General features: G+C 40.6%; 1 protein-coding gene across 2 annotated transcripts in view; it reads right to left on the reverse strand.

Moving 5' to 3' along the window:
- The window catches only part of SLC39A8 (solute carrier family 39 member 8), a 60,557-nt gene that overhangs the window by 27,055 nt on the left and 10,240 nt on the right, over window positions 1–23,262 (reverse strand). For both annotated transcript variants that reach the window (XM_023517044.1, XM_023517043.1), the window contains 2 exons: window positions 7,172–7,334; window positions 922–1,091 (listed from right to left, as the gene is read on the reverse strand). In XM_023517044.1, coding sequence (XP_023372812.1) covers window positions 922–1,091; window positions 7,172–7,334 — 333 coding nt within the window. The remainder of the gene's footprint in view (window positions 1–921; window positions 1,092–7,171; window positions 7,335–23,262) is intronic.

The following is a 23,262-nucleotide window of genomic DNA, read 5'->3' on the forward strand; positions in this document are numbered from 1 at the left end:
ATAGCTTGAAAACTAAAAGAAAAGAAGCTTTAGTTATAATTCCCTAAAAATTATAAGCTGAGGGTGGCACCCCCCGAGAGTACTAGGTTTTCTTTGGGGCTCATCACCCCCTCTGTGTGTGAGCACTGCGGATAGCGGGGTACAGGCTATATACACATATATTTCTTTAGTTCCTTTTCATGACTCCTCCCACTAATATCTCTTTCTCTTTTCCCTGCTCTTCAGCATCCTGTCTCTTTTCCTTTCACTTATTTTCCTTCCTCGATTTCTCTTCCATCTACGGCTACAATATATATTTGCTATAAAGTACGCCTATCATTTGTTGATTAATTGAACAGTTCACTGTAGTCAACGGCAGATCAATGATGCATTTTATGAAAGGGAAAAAAATTAGTTGCTATTTATTGGCCCTCAATTGATTTTTTTTCCACCATCAACGAAAAAAAAGGAAAAGGTTCCTCAACCACACTCTCATGTACCCTCGAGTCTTCTATAGCTGTAGTAAAGACGGGAGGGAATTTAGTGCTCTATCTCAAATAAATTATAAATTGACATTTGTGGTTAAGTTTGACATTGCATGCTCTTTAGAAAAAATAAATAAATAATGAAACAGTGTGTAGAAAAATTAAATTTACCCAATGCAAACCAGAATAAAGTTTTAAGGCCTTCAGAGGGATCCCAGAGCTGTCTGAGCACGTCCCAGGGGCCGACTTCCTAGAATATTAATGTTTTCTCTGACACTGGCATCCACTGCAGCTTGGGACAAGCCTTTACAATTGCTGGGGTTCAGCTTTCTCTTACCCCAAATGCTATAAACCAGACCATAAAATGCTGTGAGAATTAATGGAGGCTAAAGCTTTACAAACTGCTAAAACATTAAAAAAAAAATTATTCACAGAAACAAAAGGCCAACATCCTTACCTCTGGAATAAGTTGGAAAATTGCATTTGAAAAAAGAGTCCCAATAGCCAACCCCACAAAATAGGTCAAAATCTTTGGGAAGTAAGATTTCTTTATCAATGGAGTCAAAACCAGTCCGAGGAGAGATGCCAGGTTAATGATTGTCACTGACAGGAATCCATATCCCCAAACTGCAGGTGAGACGGAAAAGAGAGAAGAAATCAATTAGAGGAACGGGACCGAATGACGTCCGACGGCACATTACGCTTGAAACAAGCTGAAAAGCATCTTTATTTATTTTTTATTTACTTATTTTTTTTAAGTTTTGGGTCAATATGAGGGTGCATATGACTAGGTTGCACCGTTTACGTTTGTAAGGTAAAGTCCAAGCTGTAGTTGTGACCTTCACCCAGGAAGTGGGCCCTTTACCCATAGAGCCTGAAACAGATAATAATCTTTAAAACAATAAAATCTTCTCAGTGAAAATTACATAGAAAACAGAAACACAGTAGAGTAAGCATTAATAGGAACACTGCATGGATAGCAATATCAGCTATGTTTTAATCACCCCTAGCTCGTCATTATGGGATTAAAGAGGTTTACAGATGACAGGGAATTTGGAGAACACCTAGAGTCATGACAGACAGCCTGAGGTCCACAGGCCACCTAGATCCACCTATGGCTCCAGGTACGGTGTAAAACTCAGGCTTCAGGAGGAGTAGAGAGGCCATGTGAGTTTCAGGGAAAGCAATGGGGGGATGGGCAGGGGTGGGGTGGAGATGAGTGGGGGTGCATCAGCTTCAAGGTGACCACGGTTGCTGATACTGAAGTTGTCGTATCACTTATCTGCAGACCCCTGCGGATAGCAGCCCCTCAGCACCCCCAGCTGAGGCCTCCTGGGATCTAAAATCAGCATCAGGAAGTGAGCACATGGGCACGGGAGGAGTGGCTGCATAGTACAACTAACCCTGCCAAGCACAGATTAAAAAGTCCTCCGTGATAGAAGGGGGTGGTTCATCTTCCATACCCAGGGCTTAGCATCGGGCTACTTTCTCACCGGCACTACCAGGGGAGTGCACGAGTCACACGATGCTGGGTGAACATTTCCCATGTGCCGGGCCCTGGGCTAAGCAATCAGCGTGTATCTATCAGCACGTTGAACCCCTCCTCGCCAAACCCCTGAAATAAGCACCACTCTCACCTCCCTCATAGAAACTGAAGAAACCAAAGCATATGGTGTTCAAATAAGCTGCCCAAGTCCCACGAATAGAAAGCTGGATTCAAACCCCAACGGTCTCCTCCCAGGCCCACATTCTAAACAATGTGCTTCATCATTCTTGTACAAGTGGTCCCATAGGGCTCACAACACTGTGAAAATGTTATCCTAAATTATATTTCATTGGTACAAGATTGGTCAATATTATTCTTAGGCCAAATAAACCAACTGATCAAATGTTCAATAAACCTAGGATATGGACCAAAAAACTGCCAACCAGGAGCTTTCAATCTCTGCTTGAGGAGCTGGGAAGTGTGCTGAGTGAAACAAAGTATCTATGCTAAATACAGCACTGACCATGATGATTTTACCTTGTCCAGATGCACTCCTATGAGTCGCAGATCTGGCCATGCCCTGTAAAGTCATCCAACAGGCCACCTTCCCATTTATCACCTTATGGTCTAAAACAATACTACCTACTCCCCTGGTACTTCCCACTTGGAGAAAGTTCTCAATCCCACACCTTCCTTCACGGTGTATCTCCACAGATACTCATTTGACACAATCTCCACCCCATCACTAGTCTACATGCATTCATTCAACAAATACTGATAAGCTGGCTCCCGCACAATCCCTTCTCAATATAGCCTCTATACAAACACAAGATTTTCCCAACTCAACATTACCTTTACACTTGGAGTACTCTGTCTGGAAACATCTTTCTATTGCCCAAAAAACTCCTATGTGGCTTTCCTTGCTCCCCCAGATAGCAGTCCCTCGCTCATCAAGAGTCCCATAGCTCTCTGTTTGAAGCTGATGGGTCTACTTACCACTTCTTGTGTGCTACAGTAATTTTATCCCTTATATATTGGTCTACCTCACATAAACTGCCAGATTCTCAATAGGAGGGGCTATTCTTATTCATTCTCAAGGCCTAGAAAATTGCCCAACAAATAGCACACATTCCTTGCTGAATGAATTAATGGATGTCCTATTTCGAGATGCAGCTTTAGAACTCCATAAAAAAAAAAAAAGAAGAAAGAAAGAAGAAATACCAACCCATTTGCTTTCTTAATGTTTCTAACCTTCCTTTATTTCATTTAGTTCATTGTTATACATGCATAGCTAAAAGAAAAATAAACTAGGAAGCAGAAGCCCTGAGTTTTTACCCTCCCTCCTGTATTATACCTACAAGAAACCCACATAATCTCTCAGGAACTTGTTTACTGCTGATTGTGTTACAGTGTTGGACAACACGGTCTTCTAGTATGCCTCAGGTAAAATTCTATTATTCTTAACTGTTATTTGACATAAATGCTACTCTGTGCACTCACCAAAGAAAGGGATAATTTTAGACTATTAAATTATTGTTAAAATGTAATTTTCTCTCCTAGAGAATTTAATTTGCCATCAATGCATTTCACTTATCAGTATGATTTTATAAAACACATGAAAGGTAACTTCAAAATAACAAGGTTCTGAGCAATTATTTTATCTGAAATGTCAACATACCTGTTCATAAAATTCTTCTAGCCCCTTTGGATTGCTTTTTATTTTGTTTAGTTTTATTACCTTGGATGAGTTACAACTTGACTCTGTAGTAAGTGAGCAGTTTTATCAAGAGTCAGATGCATGTAATTATTTTAAAAATCATTTTATTATGGGAAAAGAATAGGATTACACAGGGGCCAGACAAGAGGGTGAACTATGAACACACATAAAAGAAGAACAGAGACATAGTCTTCCTCATCTATGCCAGGCCCAGTTCTAGGCATTTACATACATTAACTCATTTGATACTCCCAACAATTCTATAAAGAAAGTACTCTTACTATATCCATTTTACAGATGAGTTAACAGGGATAGAGACATCAAATAATCTTACAACTGCACTAAAATAAAACAATTAAGGCATCACATCAAAAAAAGGCAGTATATTGCCAAATTAAACATCTCATAGTAGTAACAAGTACTCCACTACTTCCCCTAATTTCTCAGAAACGTTTCCGTGTCTTCTCCTCATCCTGTTTTATTCCAGCTCCATTTCAATCCCTAAGATAACATGCACCCTAAGAGACGTGTCTCTTTCTATTAGGTCCTATGTCCAAATACTCAGTGCCTTTTGATCCTTTAACTCAGGCTTGTTGACGTTTCCATTTTATGACTTTGTAGGGTTGACTCTGGAATTCTCTCTCTTGCTTCCTGCTTCTGACCTCCCTGTTCTGCAAGAGAGCTTCCTAGGCAATTGGAGTTAAAAACATTTCTGAATATCAGTAACTAATGTGCACAGAGTGGAGGATTTGCTTTTTCTGAAGCTGCCCTTCCTGTGCCTAGAATTATGTACATAGTTGATACATTTTATTTATCGAACGGTCCTAAATAATAGATCTACTACAGCACCTGACTTTGTGCCAGATAACGTTCTAAGTACTATACAAACATTAAGTCATTTAATCCTTAAAGAAACCCTGTGAGAAAAGTGCTATTTTAGATGGGGAAACTGAGACAGAAGAGCTTAAAGTCATGTACACAATATAGTCGGAAAACTGCAGAGCTGGGATTGAGCTCAGGTGAGCTGACTTCAGAGTCTGCACTTTCACTCTCTGTCCTAGCAGTAAATGGCTTGCAGAGACATAAATATGCATACTCTCACAGGAAGATTTGCTTGGACAACTAGCAATTGTTCAAAGTGCTGTTATTTCAAAATCAAAACTGTTTTCCTTCACAAAATTACTAATTAGAGCGATAAATTATTCTTAGTGATTTCTATTCTTTGTGTCTATAAATATAAAATATAAATGAGAATACAGGATCTGAAACCAGTACAACCTGGGTACAATCTAGCTGTCCCATCTTTACCAATTGACCAGAGTACCATTCTCAGAATAGATCCTTATCCAATCTAAGTTACAGGATCAGAAAGCCACTGAATATGTGGACAATGCAAATTGTGTAACTCAGAGCAAATGACTTCAAACTCTCTGTACCTTGGTGTGCTGTAGATTGGGAATAATAGCACCTGCATCATACAATTGTATGAAGATTAAATGATTAATATACACAAAGTACTTGGAACAGTGTCTGTTACATAGCAAGTGCTATAGAAGAATTGGCTATTATCACTGGAATTTTTGTCATTGTTGTTATTCCTGTTATTCATATTTAGAGAAATCAAAGTGTATATACACAAAGGAGTCCAAAAGTATTAACAAAACCAGGCACTTTCTTTGTTGAGACTCCCTTTTCTTCTCTCTCTTTCCTCTTTTTATCTATCTATACTCATGTTGGATGAGCTGTCAGACCAGCATCTTTAAATGTCATCTCCAGTCTGGCAAATCTCCAGCTTCGACCTCTTTTCTGAAAGCAATCTCCTCTCCAAATGTCTGTGTGCCACTGCCTACAGGACACCCCGTCTTGTGGGTCTGGTGTCTCAGCGTGGCCATGTGAAAAGTTACGGTCTTGATCCTCACCACTCCCCTTTTCCACAGCAAACAGGTCCTCCCAAGTCTTCTTTCTCCCAGGAAGAGACAACTATCCCTCCAGTTTCTCTGGCTCAAACCTTGACTCATCTTTCCCTCTCCTGCATCCAACGCAGAGGCAAACTCTTTTAGTTTGATCTCCTAAACCATCCTGAACCTGACTGCTTTTCCCACTTCAACTCCCCACCCCCTAGTCCAAGTCCCCATCATCTTGAGCATCAACCCTGGCAATAGCTCCCTGACCAACCCCTTCCTTACTCTTGCCCCCAATCTATTCTTCAAACTGCAGGTACAATATTCTTTCATGACTTTGAATAAATCCCGGCACTCCCAGCATAAAACCCTGTAGTGGGTTCTCACTGTGCTCAGAATAAACCCTCATCCATTTACCACCCCAAAACAAGTCTTCCTTACCCGGTCTCCATCTTCCTCCAGGACTGCACCTCCTTCCATCCTCCCTCCTTCTCAGGAGGCTCCATACTCATGCCAAGGTCATTGCCATGCTCTGCTGGCTGTTCCCTCCACCAAGAATGCTCTTACCCAGAGAAGATCCTGCCATGGACCTCTCCTTCTTCTCACTCAGATGGAATTTCATCAGAGAGGGCTCCCTTGACCTACCTGAAAGGACGCTCACCCATCATCACCTTCTACCCCTAACTACTTTATTTCCTCCCTAGCAAACTTCACTCTGAAACTATATTATTTATTTGTTTGTGTGTTGGTTTAAATGTTGATTATCTCTCTTCTCACTACATTATAAAGCCTATTAGGACAGAAAATTGTTCTTCTTATTCGTCAATGACTCCTCAATACACAAAATAGTGGTTGAGATGTTGTTTAACAAAGATTTATTGAATAAAGAAATGAAATCAAAATACCCAGGTGAGGTAAGATAACAATTTTAAGATACCAAGAAATTGCACATAATTGGCAAACAGAACCCCTGAACACTTGGTTTACCTGACTGGTAAAAGTTGTCCTCTACATGCTGAGGCATGGGAACTATATGTTAAACACACACTTATTTTCTTATATTTTAAAATTTCCTTACAGAAGATTATTCCTTTAAAATGCAATATGTATGGCGATACTATTATAGACATTTAAAAGGCTGGTGTTATTTTCTTTCACCTATGGAAATTAAAACAGCAAGACTTTTGCCCCTTAAAATTTAATCTAGAAATAAGCACCTTCCCTTATCCCTTCACTGGCAATTGCACATAAAGTGACAAGTTTTCAAATAATATGATAAGCAAAAGGTAACAGAAATTAACTGACTGATTACAAATCAAATAGTTAATGTGCAATCCAATCAAAAACACATGTTGTTTAATATTAAGAATAAATTTTATGACGTTTTTAAGTTGTGGTAATTCTAATTTTGACTCTACAAATAGAAGACTCTAACTTAAGAAGCTAAATGAGTTGTAATTCTTATTATGCTTAAATACTTTCAGTATGTAAGTATTTTATCAACAGACTTTATGCAGATCAGATAGTAATAAAGTAGAAAAGGAGACATGTTAACTGAATTTCACGGCTACTGAATAAGTGACAGAAAATGCTTCCAACATACCTTCTGAAAGACTTGGTTTTGTTTTGTGCTTGGGCCGATCCTGGCAAGGGTGAAAGTTCAATTGCTGTAAGACTGCTGGACAGATGACAGAGAAGTTTGAGCTGGTGATCTGGGTGGCATTTGAAAAGCCATGAAGGGAAAAGATCTCTTCGCTAGATAAACACTGAAATAGAATAAACAAGAAACACACATGTGCGTGCCAGCCAAGGTACAAGGAGGAGACGATTTCAGCCAGAAACACAGTGCTAAATCTTTATGCAAAAGCCTACTACAGAAAGGTATGGACCTCTTAAATTGTAAAACAGTACACATCCCTTCAAAGCTAAAAACACAAATAGAGAAACAATCTTCTTAACAGTCTACCTGCAGCAGACACAAAGATAAAAATTGGTTTGAGCATGTCCCAAAACTTGAAAAAAAAAGTTTTAAACACCAATAGCATTCAACCAAAGGGCTTTAAGATTTTATATTCTCAGTCTTCAGTTTACTTTTTTAGTTTGTACAGGTATATTGTGTGGGCTATTGCAGCGACTCCCTGTAGCTCTTCCTGTAGACAAACACCAGTCTTCTCAAGTTTCATAGTTAAGAAATTAATCCCTCCTTTATACTGTAATAATTCCAATATAAAAAATTATTTTAAAATGTCCTTAGCAAAAACTGTTGTTTGCTAAATTATGCATTATTCTCAATGATAGTGGGTAGCTTTTCTATGTTTTATAAAGTTGGGCTATTTAGAAAGTCATTAACTATTAATGAGGAATCAAATCTGTATTAGAAATAATCTCTGTGAAAGTAAATTTTTAAAGATGTCATTTTATTCTCAGGCACATTTTAACCATAAACTACCTTCTACATACTACATGAATTATTAGGGATATAAAATACATGCCAATAAATGCCATAGAAAGAATAGAGTATGAAAAAAATTCATTTCAATATAAGTTTCTCTCTTCATTAAGTGCAATTTAGAAAAGTTTTTTGCATGCCTCAGCCAATACCTAAATTCCACTAAGATCTTAGCTATGTGCTATGGACTGAATTATATCCCCCCCTCCCAATTCATATAGTGAACTCAAATCCCCATTGTGATGGTATTCAAATATGCACCCTTTGGGAGGTAATTAGGGTTAGATGAGCTCATGAAGATGGAACCCTGATCCACTGAGATTAGTGCCCTCATAGAAAGAAACACAACAAGCTTGCTCACTTGCTCCCTCTCTCTGCCATATGAGGGCACAGCAAGAAGATGCCACCATCACTTCTGTGGTTTATCTTACAAGGGTACAAGTGAATCTTTCTATGAGTAGAATATGAACATTTTAACACAATAACTAAGAAAATGACATGAAGGCTATGTTAACCAGTTTGATGGAAGTGTTTGGGAATGTGTGTGAACACACCACACTGTACCCCAGAAGTGCATTAATGTACACAGTTACCATTCAATAAAAAATAAAAAAATAAAAAAGAAGATGCCACCTACAACCTGATGAGAGAGCCCTCACCAGATAGCAACCCTTCTAGTACCTTGGTCTTGGACTTCTGATCTTCAAAACTGAGCCAATAAATTTCTGTTGCTAAGCCACTTAGACTATAGTATTTTGTTATGGCAGCTCCAGCTGACTGATACATTATGAATGGTATTGATATTATTTGAACATAGGTATTATAATTCCCTTCCCAACAGAGACAACGAAATTAAAAGTGTCAGATTTTGATATAAAATTTCTACTATTAAAGAAGGAAATTTTTTAAAAACATGAAATAGACCAAGATGTATGCTGCTATCAAAAGCTAATATTGCAATTACCTTATAGAATTACACATTTAGTTTTTTGGTTTTTGGTTTTTGGGGGGTGGAGGGGTTTGCAGTTTTAACCAGACCCAGTTTTGAACCACCAACACCAGTATATGGGTCCGGTGCCCTACTCCTTGAGCCATAGGCACTGCCCCAGATTTAGATTTTTTTAATGTCTAAGCATGCACCTAAAGTTGCTCCTCATTCAACCCATTCTCTCCTGTGGGTTCATGGTGACGACAGCTGTGTGCCATGCCTAGCTGAGGAGATGCTGCACTCAACGCTCTGCTAGAAGTCCTTGGCTGAAAACAGGGGAAAATAAACTAATAAAGGGAGAAAATAGCTTGCTATCTAACTGAAGAAGGGAAAATGGGTCTAGCTGATTCATCGCCATGAAAACATCCAAGAGCAGAATTGCTAGACTCAAAAATTATAGAGCCAATGTGGTTCAACTGGCCACCACAAGGTTCCAAGAATAAACAGGTGTGATAATACAGACACAAATCTGCACTGTTTCTCTGCAAGGAAATCTTAACCTATTCGGACATCAAGTACTTTCCACTGTAAAATAGTTAATTTCCAATGACTTCTCAGAATTAACACTCAAATTGTAATCCATTCCTAGACCAAGAAATCTACTTGCTAAGGCACAATCAGCATTTTTTAATGAAGTCAAACACAGAATACTTGAAAGAGAGTGTAGTATCACACAATCAGGTAAGTATTGCTCAGTCAAACATCAGCTCCAGTTATACAATACACACATCATACACTTGTGCTCTGTGTCACATGTAAGATGTATGGCTCACTGTGAATGGCAGTCAAGAGTTTGAATGTCATGGCCCTTGACGCCTGAATTTCTCAGTGTACATCATTAAAGATGCTCTCCCAGAGTCTCCCGGTCAGAGAAAAAGAAAAAGCACAGCAAAAATGAATATATAATTAATACCGTCAGATAGCTCAGAGTCTTGAGGATTTGTGCAACATTTTAATAACAATTTTAGCTGGACAGGTAGTCATTAACCAGCAGGAAGAACGCGGAGATGTAGAGGTGATAAAACCCAAAGCCTCACCTTGAGATAACAGAACAAGATCAGACTATTAACCGTGAGATAAGACTGACTTGACAGGCCTGCTTTATTGACACCTATTTTGTTTAAAATAGCTATCTACCAGGAAATAGAATGCACATAATTTTGGACAGCGGCCTATTCTGGCTTCAAACAATCTTGATATTTATTATACTTTGATTTAACAAAGTTGAACCCAAAACAAAAGAAAGCAGTTGTCTAAGAAAGGGTGGTGTCTCCCAGAACAGGGACAAACAGGATGAGAGGCTGAACAGTGGCACTAACCATGCCAACAAAACCAGTTGAACCATTGACGAGGAAGTTCAAACACTCTCAAGGACACCCTTTCACCTCCAAAACAATGAATAAATAAATTATGGAAATCATAGGATCGCCAAGAGCTCCTTACAAAACAGGGTAATTATGTTGGATAATTGCACTGAATGGCATGTGCCTTAATGAAACTCCCGTGTTTGCGCCATCTTCTTCACCTGTGTGCACTGGCAGCTTCGCTTCCTTCCATCTGCTTGTTTTTGTGACACTGCTGTTCTCAGGGGTGCTGCTCTCATGTTTGCTGGAACAAGGTTTGTGCTATCAGAGACATCTCATCAGTGGATGCCCTAGGGCTCAGTGGGTTGACGTTTCTCTAAAGATGGTTTTTAAGCTTTGAGTTAAACTCCGACTTGAGAGCCCCTTGCCACATTACGCTGACCTCAGACGGGCTTTATACACATATACACGAAACACCAAAGTAAAGTAGCAGGCAGGACTAGGGGGGGTTAGACACACATTACAAGCTAGACGTCCAGTGTGACTCAGAATCCATTTAGCAAGCAGTTCCACACATTTCTGCTCTGCTGGCCATTCCTTCTTCCTCAGCAGTTGTGACAAGTTAGAATATTCTCTGCTTCCTTCCCAAACATGTCTTTGTGGGAGAGCTGGGGGCTGTGCAGAGAAAGGACAGGCGAAGGGGGAGAGAGCTGGACAAGTTCCTCCCTCAACATTCTATACAATTGGGCCAGGCACGGTGGCTTATGCCTATAATCCTAGCACTCTGGGAGGCTGGATGGATCGCCTGAGCTCAGGAGTTTGAGACCTACCTGGGCATAGCCGAGCATTGTGGTGGGCACCTATAGTGCCAGCTACTCAGGAGGCTGAGGTATAAGGATGACTTGAGCCCAAGAGTTTGAGGTTGCTGTGAGCTATGGCACCAGTGGCACTCTACTTGGGACCATAGAGTGAGACACTGTCTGAAGAGAGGAAGAGGAGAGGGGAGGGGAGGGGAGGAGAAGGGAGCCTGAGGGGACGTGTCTGGGTCACAGGGGCTGAGCCCTCATGAAAGGCTTGGTGCCCTCCTGTCATAATGACTGAGGTCCCCAGTATTAGTTCCCCTGAAAGCCCCTTGTTTAAAAGAGCCTGGCACCACCTCCCTTTCTTGCTCCCGTGCCCTCCCCGGTGACACGCCTGCTCCCCCTCCCCTTCGGCCTTGAGTAGAAGCCCCCCGCCCCGGAGCTCTTATCCAGAAGCAGATGCTGGTACCATGCTTCTTGTACAGCCTGCAGGACCGTGAGCCAATAAACAGCTTTTCTTTATAAATTACCCAGCCTCAGGTATTTTCTTCATAGCAGCACAAAATGGACTAGCACACATCCCACTCTTGATTATTTCCTCTTAGTAATTTTCCATTCACTGACCCGACTCTGATCATTGCCTATAAATCCTAACTCATCCATGCTAGATTCAAATTGAGCCCAGTTCTTCGACACTGAGGTCTTTTTTCCCCTTGTGAGAATTAGTTTTATGTCAGCTTGTCTAGCCGCCGGGAGCCCAGATTAAACATTATTTCTGGGGGAGTCTGTGACGGTGTTTCTTGATAAGAGTAGCCTGTGGATCAGTGGACTAGTAAAGTCAATTGCTCTCTTCCATGGGAGGCCTGAACAGAATGAAAAGGCAAAGGGAGGAAGAATTTGCCTCATTTTTCCTACCGCACTGCTTGAACCGAGACATCGTGTTTCATTTTCTCCAGTCCTTGCTCTAAAATTTACACCACTGCACTGCTGGGTTCTCAGACCAGGGACTGGAACTAAATTACACCACTGTCTTTCCTGAGTTTCCAGCTTGCAGACAGCAGATCACGGGGCTTCTCTTGCTTTACAACTGCATGAGCCAATTCTTCATAAAAAATATCTGCTACCAAGTCTGTTTCTCTGGAGATCAATGACTAATAAACCCTTAAATCAATAGTTCCTGAATCACTTTCACTGTGATCAGGCCCTGGTTTTCTTTAACAATATCAAATACAGCAGCCATACAACTAATATAATGCATATTGCCCTAATAGTTTCCTTAATTCCACAGATATTTATTGAAGCAGTCAAGTCAGGGTATAATATTGATGAGATGAGGAAATCCAGAGGCTGACATCCTGGAAAGAAAGAATGGTACGAAGACAAATCAGTCATAGTCCCTTCCATCAGGAAACTTCCATAACCACGGCAGAAATAAATCAGACACACCAACATTTATAAAACCAGAGAGAACGTGATAAATTCACTAGAGGCATAATAATAAAGAACTAGGAAAGTTCCTAGGAGGGAGAAATGACATGCAGAGGAAATAGTAAAAAATGACTTTGAAGCTCTAACTCCGGGAGGCTAGAAAGGGGATGTCGCTACGGTGCAATTAGGGAACTTAGGAAAAGAAATGCATCGGATTGGTTTTAGACATTTCCAGTTGCAATGCCTATACGATGCCATGCGGGAATGAAACTCAAACCTTCTCTGAGAAAGGGAGAGGCCAGAGATAAGAAGGTGGCTTCTTATGCAAAGAGGTAGCAGCTGAGTGGGAAAGAAAGCGATGATCAGGAGGAAGCAGGGCAAAAGCCTTGGGAACACACACACCCTTTGTGCAAATGCAGAGAAGGGAGCCAGAGAATGAATGCCACAGAGGGAGACAAGCCGAAAACATCAAAAATAATCTAGGCCAGTCAGATGCCTCCGGTTTTTGCTTGCCTAGGATTCCTTCCTCTTCATCCAGTCACAGACTGCCAAGGAAGCCCCCTTCCCTGCGATTTAGATGAGCATATGACTCAGCCCGGTCCACTCTCTGATAGAGCTACTACTGCAAAAGACTTTCTGCACTGTGAGTCTGGCCATTTTCACCACCGTGTGAAAAAAGACCACCTAGAAGTGGAGAAAATCCGATTTACAGCATCACCACTAATACCCTGGATACAGCTCTGCCTGAAGCTGATGTGCCTCGTAACTCTTCAGTCATCTGGACAAATGAATTCCTCTTTTTTTTTGACTTAAGGTAATGAAAGTTGTTTTTTCTTTCACTCTTACACATTGAGGAGTCCTGATTGATACATACTTATTCAAAAGTCATTTCATAAAGCTAGTGAAGGAATCATAATCATCATAACCTGCAGGAAAACAAGAGATAAGCTTTTCCACCCTTCAGAGCGTCTCCATTGGTTCCTCCTTTTCTCAACACGCAGGCCAGTGTCTCTATTTGGCTGGTTTGTCAAGTGGCACCCATTAAGTAATGCAGCATAATAGGACTATCTGATCTGCCACCCATTGTGCCAAGGCCTTCACGTCACACCAGAAGTGAAATATCATCCCATTCAATAGACTCCCCACAGCTGGTTTCAGATTTTGTTTTGCCACACACGATGACTCGGTGGGAAGCTGAGCAGCTCACGCTCCCAATAAGGACGCTGCTAGGTGTACCTGTGTTCCCTCCATGGGCAGCTAAGGTAGGGAGAAAAAGCACCTTGGAATGCACTTAGACTCTGTCGACAAACAAAACTGGAATGAAATATCAAGTCCAGTCTGTTTTCCCAGGCCGTAAAGTAACTGAGCCATGCAAACTTTAAGCTCCATTGGAAACCCCAAGGGAGCCAGAGGCAGAGCCAGGGCTAGAATCCCAGTCTGAAAAAGCCCTACCTTCTTTACTTTCAATGATCTCTCCACCCTGACCTGCTCTGCCACTACTGCTACAATATTGTTTTTCAGCAAGATCTACAGCTACCTTCTGGAATATGCCCTGTCAGCAGCTATGCAGCTGTGATGAAAGCCGTGTAACCCATCCTTCCCACACCCCAAGTGAATGGCAGGCTCCTATTCGTCAAAGAGATGCCACAGGTAAGAAGTTTCATAAGAATGCATGTGCAATCTTCATCTACTCCACACTCAGAAAAGCCTGGTCTGCTTCTCATTCACTCTCAGAGCTCTCTTCACTACCCAAACGGGCTGACCACACCTTCTCTGGGGCAGGTATTCTGGCAGGTGCCGAGAACAAGACGTGGTTCCCATCTTCAATAAGCTCACCATTCAGCAGAGGAAACAGATACACAACTGGTAAGTACAATAAAGACAGGCAGAAGGTATCATCAGATAAAAGGGAAGAGATCAGGGGACGCTTTCTGGAGGAGGAGATACACGCGCTGAGTCTGAAACGTTGTTTTGGTGCATCTGATGACTGAGGACGGCAGACACAATCCACAAAAAATTAAGGGAGAGAACACAAACACAGATGAGTATGGGATTAGTTAGCAAATTAATTTGATAAATAATAGTTACTACAAGCATGTAAAAGCTATAGTCATAGCAACCATAATACATGCTTAATATGTATAATCTCTTTTAATCCCCACATTGACGACTAAAGTAGATTTTGAGAGAAATCCAGGTGAAGAAATCATGTCCTAGGAAGGTAAGCTGCATGAGAATAAACAACTCTGAAGTGTTAAAGATAGATTTCAGAGAGAAAGAACCTGTGTCTTTTGATTTCTAAGCCAATGCTGTGGCTGCTCTGCTGTGTCTTGGTTGAACACCGACAAGAACTCCAATGATGAGAGGGAGAATTATTTAGACCCTGCCAGAGAGTGTATTTTGTTGTTCCCACTAGCAAGTTCATTCATAAAGGGAAATAAACGCTTAGATCATATTTAGGATCCTATCCAGAGAAAGACCTCAAAGGCAACACTGCCATTCAAACATCAGCCACTTTTCTCACCGTGGTGAAAATTAAGAAGAAAATGAAAGATGGCAGTGATTCTTTGCCCCCCAAGCCTATCACTCAAACAGGAAAACTGAGCAGGCACCCCAGCCACACTCTAGCAGCAAAAGCTGACAGCCTAGAACCTGGCACGAAGGTCTCTGCTACAAGTCCACGGCTGCTGATGTTGCCACAAAATACTCCTGTGACAAGATGGCCCAACCTAGACTGTCTGGGTATGTGGCATCTCGAGTGTTTTGTTTCCCTGTTACTATTTTAAACCCAGTGTTTTTGCAGCTCAAGTGAAGAAACCAGTGTGTTGAATTATCCATCTGAGCTACCATCACATAATCATACGACTGGCTGCAGATTGTTAAGGCTGCATTTAGAGGACAAAACGGTGGAGAGCCAGAATGATGATTTAATGGGAAAGAAATCTCTGGGATTCCTGAGCTCAGATCTATCTTGGTATTTAGTAATACTGATAATACCAATATCAGACGCTAGACACACCGTAGTGCTCCGTAAATAAAGGTTGATTGAATGAATGAGCAAATAAGTCAATGAACCTCTCATTTCTCTTCCTAGCATTTGGGGGAACCAACAGGAAAAATGGTTTAAGTTCATAGTAGCAACCAAAACAAAATTATGAAAAAAAAAAAAAAGAAATCAAGTACAGAAAGTGAAGTATACAAGGATATTTCAAATATGGCAATTAGGCAAAGATCCCAAGAGAACAATTTAAATACATAAATTTTAAATGGTGATTTGTTTGGGTTTAACCATTGAGAGGTGGTTTCTGACCTTTGAAGCAAATGAACAGTCCCTTTAATTTATCCCTTTCGGGGTCACTGACCAACATCATGAAATGGGTGACTTAACCGTGCCACACTCACAGCAGGAGCATTCAAAGCCCGAGTGGCTGAGAAAATCACTTCCAGACGTGTTCTTGCTGCAGTAAAGGAGCAACCTGGGTCAGAACGCCAGCTTCACTCCAAACCTCCTTGATGTCGCTCAGTACCCGCACACGCTGAATCACCCTCTGTCAACCTTCTCTTGCCGTTTCTCCTCTCAAATTCCTCTTCAAAGTTTACTCCTTACTAATTATCAAGATAAAAGACTGAATTTTCTAAGGTTTGAGCCAAGAATCCTCTATAAAAATAATCTCTAAGTTTAATAAGTGGCTAATCAAGTGATCCTAACTCTATTTCCCCAAACTCAATTTTTCCCTCTTTCTCACTGGGTGTTCCTCCATTCCTCACTGAAGCTGCTCTGACGCTGACCCAATCTGACCCGCACTCACACACATGGTCACATACACGCCCTCACGTTCACCCTCAAAACTAGTCCTGAAGAAGGGATGAAAGGCACATTTCCTAAAAGTATTATTTAAAAAAGAAAGATGGCTTGTTTTATAATACACTGTTAGGAAAAAAAAAATTATGATGAAATGGGATGTTTAAATAACACCACTGCTATAAATAAGGTTACATATAATCTGTGGATATAAGCTCTATAAATGTTAACAGGGCTTATCTCCAGATGGCAAATTTACGAGTCATTTTTATTTTTTCCTTTCTGCTTCTCTATATCTGCCAAAGTATTAAGGAATGCACTTGTATTCCAATTTCATTTAGAAAAATAAAACTAAATCATCACTTGTTTTTTTTTAAATCTCTTTCTCTTGGCTCCCCTAAACAGAAGTAAGACAGGTTGGCATTTGTTTATAAAGATTTTACTAAAGAAAAACAGAAAAGAAAAAGAAATGTTAAAAGCTACAAAATGCTTTCTTAAAGAGGTTTACAAAGTTTTCCGACTTTACCAAAACCACTAGTAAGTTTCCCCGCTGTGTCCCCATTTCACAGCCAATTTCTCCAGACCTTTTCACCCTTAAAAGCCTGATACGATGTCAGAGCACAAACAGGTGGATTCCTGCCTTCCCACTCCTGGTGTGCCTCCAGGTGGCAGGGGCCTCCCTACTCCCTATCACCCTCGGGAGAATCCCATGGGCCTTCTATTTACTGCCAAAATCAAAAGGCTTTTCTGCCTCGCCATGGACCTCCCACTCAGTCCCCCTGGGGATAAAGTGTGGCCAGCACGTCTCTTTAACTCAGGACTGGAGAGATGCCAGGAGGAGGAATGAGCTCATCCTTCAAAGCCATCCCGTCCTTGCACACAGGACTGGCCTAGTCCATCACAGGCCCAGTCATATGACAATCCATTAGCGTGATGGTTCTCAAAGCAGGGTCCAGAGACCCCTGGGGGTTGCCACAACTCTGCCAAGAGAATATGAAAGGTCAAAATTACTTTCATAATATTAACGTACACTGCCTTTTTCTTCTTCACTGTCACGCTCTTTCATGTGTGAACCATGGAATTTCTAGAGGCTAAGGGACAAGTGTCACAAGCAATTCAATGTATATATGAGAATCCAACTGTCTTCTACTGAATCAGACTTTAAAGGTATTTGCAAAATAATGGAAAACAATACCATTCTCCTGACTAATGTTTTGGTCATGGAAAATGGGTTATTTTTCATCATGAAAAACGTTAGCATCGAACAGGTTCATTATGTTTAATAAATTAAGTAAATATTTTATGTTTCCTCAACATTAATTTCTCTAATGGTAAGTAGTAATAGACACAAATCACATACAAGAAGGCTGTTTGGTGTCCTTAAAAATTTTTAAGAGTGTAAAAGGGATCCTGAAACCAAAAAGTTTGAGACCCTACCATATAAGAACGGCTCAAAGACAAAGCCCTTATATACCCCTTAACTGAGGACTGAAGAGCTTCTATCAATTTTTTTCTGTTTGTTTTTTTTTTTTGGGGGGGGGGTTCACTACTTATTTATGTATTGTTTTGATTAAATCATAACTGTGTACATTGATGCATTCATGTGGTTCAGTGTACTGATTTGCTGTACAATGTGAAATGCTTACACTGAACTGATTAACACATCCATCACAATTATATTCTTTTCTTAATAGTTTTGAAATGTACCATTGCATCAGGCACATTGGGTGAGGTCTCCCCAAATACTCTGCCTCCCCCTACCCTTCCCTCTCTCTCCTCTTCCCTTCTACTTTCTGGACTATAGTTATGTTTTACCATTCGTATGAATGTGTAAGTGGTTATATATTGATTTCATAGTAGTATTGAGTACTTTGGATACTTTTTTTCCCAGTCTTGAGATACTTTACACCATGGAATACTATGCAGCCATAAAAAATATGAAGACTTCACATCTTTTATGTTTACCTGGATGGAGCTGGAACATACTCTAATTGATTATTATCGAATATACTTCTCATCCTGTTTAACTCCATAAGACTGTCTATACTGAAGCATCACTGTTAGGGTATCCCCCTTCTACTCAGACTGGTCCCCAATACACACCAAAAGAGCAAACAAAAATTCTTGTGAAAATACACATTTCTGCTAAGAGTCTAAAATTCTAACACTTAAGAACCCCAATTATCTGTCCCTAATCTTCCTTTCCCCCGTTAGCAACCTCCAAAAGTACACAAATTCTCTCTTCCAACCAAACAGCTCTAATAAGCCTTGTATTTTACCTTCACTGTGATTCGCATCCCCCATGAATCCCACCTGGAATTATGATACACCTCCTCTCAAACCATTCAACTCCTATCTGTCCCACAAAGCCCCATGTGGACCCTACCTCTTCTTCCTAATCCTGCTAAACTCACTCCCTTCTCTCCAGAATCCAGAGATCCATAGTATTTATTTGTTTAGCACATATTGGGTACTTCCTTACATAATTATCTGTTCACAAAAGTAGATATTTCCTTAATAAGATCACAAACACATACAGAAGATGGACTTTTTCCTTTCTATAGCTTCCTCCACCCTAAGGCTTTGGACCTGTAAGAAATTCAATTTATAAACACTCACTAATTTCATAGAAGAAGCAAAAGGAGTAAATGAAAGGAGACTGGACACTAGCACATGGTATCTAAATATAATTCAGAGAAATACAAATCCCTACCTGAAAGTCATTTGCCAGGACCTCTGAAAAGCCAAACTGTCTAGTCACGAGTTTTCTGTTCATTCTGTGAAACTCCCAGAGTCAGCTCCAACTGGCTCTGATGCTGCAAATAAGCTAATACTGACACCAGTGTTTCTAAGTAGCCCAAAAAGCCAGGCTATAGAGAAAGTCCAAGCCTGAACAAAGAGAAAGAAATCCTGGAAAGTGCATAAATTAAAAGTAATGAAAACTTTATTATTTCCTTCTACTCAGACAACATATGGATTAAGTATCAACAAAGTGTTCTTGGACGCTTTTCTGTGTATAATGCGACCATGAAAATGTACACGTGCCTATTCCACTTCCTCACCTCCCAGTCACTCCTCAACCCCCTGTGATCTGGCTTCTGTCCCTACCACTTCCTTGAAATTATTATACACAAGGTCATCCAGCACCTCCTTACTGCTAAATACAATGGGTGCTTCTCAGGCCTTACCTCTTCGTTAATCTATTTTTAATTCATTTGTCTGCATCTAAAAAACAGGAATTTCTGGTTTACCTTGAATTAAATGAGGCATCTGGGTTGACTGAACTAATTTGGAGAGTTATATTGGAATAAAATTAACTGGTAAATATTTATCAGTTTAAAGGTTGAAGTTATTTATCACACATTCACTTATTCAAGAAATATTTCTTCAATACCCCCTGTAGGCTAAGACACCAGGCTAGTTGCAGAAATAGAGAAAGTGATCAAGATAAACCCAGTCCCTTACCTCACAGCTCTTACAGACTATTTCAGTTCAGATAAAAACATCAATAATTGCAGCATGACCTGGTAAGTGCCTTGGGGAAATCCATGAAGGTGGAGAAGACAGGGTAATTAGCTACCTAAAGTAATGAGATTGCCAAAAGCTTCATGGAGAAAGCCATATCTAAGGTGAGATGTAAAGGAACAAGGACTAAAGTTGGAGAAACATGAGAGGGGGACAGATGAAGCAAGGCCATGAGTGCCAGGCAAGGAGACCAGACGTAATCGGAATAGTACTGGAAAGCTATGTGAGCACAGTGACATGCTCAGATTCACCTGTTAGCCATATGACTCTGGCAGAAATGTGGAGAATGGGGAGAGACATGGGACAGGAGTGGAGGCAGAGGGTGCCAGCTGCAACCAAATGGACATTTAGTGAGTATTGACACATACCAGGCCCAGACAGAATGATTAGACACACCAACTAATTTCATCTCCACTGAAATCCCATAAAGTAAGTAAAATTTTCCCCATTACACAAAAGACGGTGTGGGAGTTGAAAGAAATTAAATGAAGAGATCTTTAGAAGTTATTAAGACAGGACTTAAGTGCATGTAATCTGGAAAGGTGAGAGTAAGAACAAGAGAGAAAGCAGCCAAAAATAATGTCCAATTTCTCAGCTGAGTCCAGCGAGCAGATGGTGATGCTTATCACTGAGATGGGCGAAACAGGAGGACCAGAAGGTTTTCCAGAGAAAGAGATAGGGTTGAGGAGTTGCATTTGGGAGAGGTTTAGACCTGTCAAATTGGGGAAGGAGATAAAGTTAGACAACAATCGACATCTGGCTTGCAAGGCTGAATCTCAAGAGAGACATTTGAACCAAACCAACCCATCTGGAAAACATGTCCAGATAGCTAACCACAGCCATAGGAGTGATTGGGGCTGTACAGAAAGCGCACGTAAAATAAAAAAACAGTGGGCTTGAGATGGAATGTTGAGGAACACTAACATGAGTATTTATGTAATGAGCAAAGGAAATTGAAATTGAAATGAAGCAGTCAGAGCGGTAAGAAAAACATGGCAGAAACGAGTTCAAACAAGAAAAGGATGTATCTCAAGTAAGATGTAATCAACACTCTCAAAATTAACAGAGAAGGAAAACCTGAGAAGCACCCATTGTATTTCGCAACAAGGAGGTTCTGGATGACTTTGTGTAAAGGAATTTCAAGGAAGTGGTGGGGACGGCAGCCAGACCACAATGGGTTGAGCAGTGACTGGGAGCTGAGGAAGTGGAACAGGCATTCCTACACTTCCACCGTCCAGTCACACACAGAAGGTAGACAAAGACCATGGAATATTCGGGGGAGTCACAGCACAGTGGCCTCACTAATTGAGCATCTGATTAAAATCAACACATGGGAAAAGAACAGAGGATTCAAAACTGGAAAATCTGGTCTCCCAAACAAATTGGTCACTTGGTCTGACTTCCATCAAATGACTTACTTGTGCCTCCATTTCTAGGGAAATTGATACGTCCTGATTCTCTCACACTATTGTTTTGAGCATCAAATGTCAGTAGATGGGGAACAACTTTGCAAATTGAAAAATCGCATATAGAGGAATTAGTAGTAAGTTTTAAAGCAAGCCCTAACTGTTGCAGGGACAGCTTCAACAAGGAATAAGAAAGATCTTTTTTGTTTTACTCAAATAAGAGTGTCCCATCAGCAGGGAACACCTTCCTGCTTCAAACGATTACATAGTTGTCAATAGCTTGCCAGTTTCTTGACATCCAGGCACTTGGACAATATGGGAGTCACGCGGCTATTTGTAAAATATGGCAGCTCCTTCGTGGGGTGATATTCTTCAGCATGAGTGGGAACAGTTGGACAGAGCATTGATCTGAGGTCTGCTCACCCTGGAGTAGAATCCTTACTCTGCCACTCACGAGTTATCTGACTTGGAGCAAGTTAATTAACCTGCCTAAAGCTGGATCCCTTCAAGGGACTAATGAGAGTATTTGCCCTGTGGGATCAGGAGAACCAATTGGACGGTGTATAAAGACACACTTGGGGCACAATGCCTGGCACACAAGAAGTGCTCCACAAAGTTTAGCTACCATTCTCATCAGGGCAGGACCTGCTTCCTCTGCTACAGTAAAGGCCCTGCCCGCAGTAGTTACTGTCAATGGCATTCACTGCAAGACTAAGGACAGAGCCAGTGTCTGGTTTTTCACTTTAAGATGCACAGGTGAAGTAACCAACGAATACACCTAAATTCTGATGACCCTGCTTCTACAGGAAACGGTCGAGCATCAGTATTCCATATTCAACCTTATGACCTTGTATCGGCAACAGCAAGTATCCCTTAACAGAAGGTCTGTGTGTTCTGTAGCACATGTGACCAATCTCTATATGAGGCAGGACCTGTTTCCCAACTCAGCACCGCCTGCTGATCTAACTGTGCCATTTCATCTGAAGGTTGCGCTAACATTCTCTTTCCCTGCCCTTAAAAATCACATCTCTCACTTTCCCAGTTAGACCAAAATGGCTTTTGTTCTCTTCTTTGCTTTGCAAATAATATGGTTCAGCTAAACACAGACAGTCCTGAGTTTTTTTAACTTTCAAAACCCTTATAGAGTTCCATATAGACTGAGAAATAGATCTAAATTTAAAACTACCATTCTATGAATTTCTGGACATATTATATGGACTCCCCCAAGTATTCACATTTCAATAGTAAAGCCTATTTGGGGCAAAAATGATAAAACAGAGATACATCCTAAATATAGTCTCAGAAATTGTCTGGAAGGGGAGGGAATAATTTCAATGCATATTGAAATAATCAAATTATTTCAGTAATCTCCTAAGGTTTACATTTTCAGGAATTTATTACCAGTATTTGAGGAAAGGTAGAGACAAGCGTTTCTCTGAGAGTCACCATGAAAGCAAGGACTGGAGTCCAAGTCACTGCACTGACTTGGTTCACACTGAACTTTTTCCTTCATTAATCTTTGCTGTCTTTTCATAGCTGTGCTTTCCTCTAAAAATCGACCCTTAGGTGCTCAGGTCTTCAATGAGATGACTTTGTTAAGAATACTATAGCTATATCAAGTAAAGAAATATGCTGTTAATAACTATGTACTTAGCCCATAATTGAAGGGAGACATGATCCTCAGTATTTTACACGTACTATCTTTTTTTTTTTTTGGCATTTCTCTCTTTTTTTTAATTAAATCATAGCTGTGTACATTAATGCAATCATGGAGTGCAATGTGCTGGTTTTATATACAATTTGAACATGTACTGTCTTTTATTATTCTTTATTATTGGAAGTAATATAGGTAATGAAAAAAACTTATATTTTTATTGTGTTAATACATGTAACACGGGTGGCACCTGTGGCTCAAAGGAGTAGGTGCCGGCCCCATATGCTAGAGGTGGCAGGCTCAAACCCAGCCCCAGCCAAATACTGCAAAAAAAAAAA

The sequence above is a fragment of the Otolemur garnettii genome, unplaced genomic scaffold, assembly GCF_000181295.1.
Source record: "Otolemur garnettii isolate 467f Iridium unplaced genomic scaffold, OtoGar3 scaffold00103, whole genome shotgun sequence".
In the NCBI taxonomy this organism is placed as follows: Eukaryota; Metazoa; Chordata; class Mammalia; order Primates; family Galagidae; genus Otolemur; species Otolemur garnettii.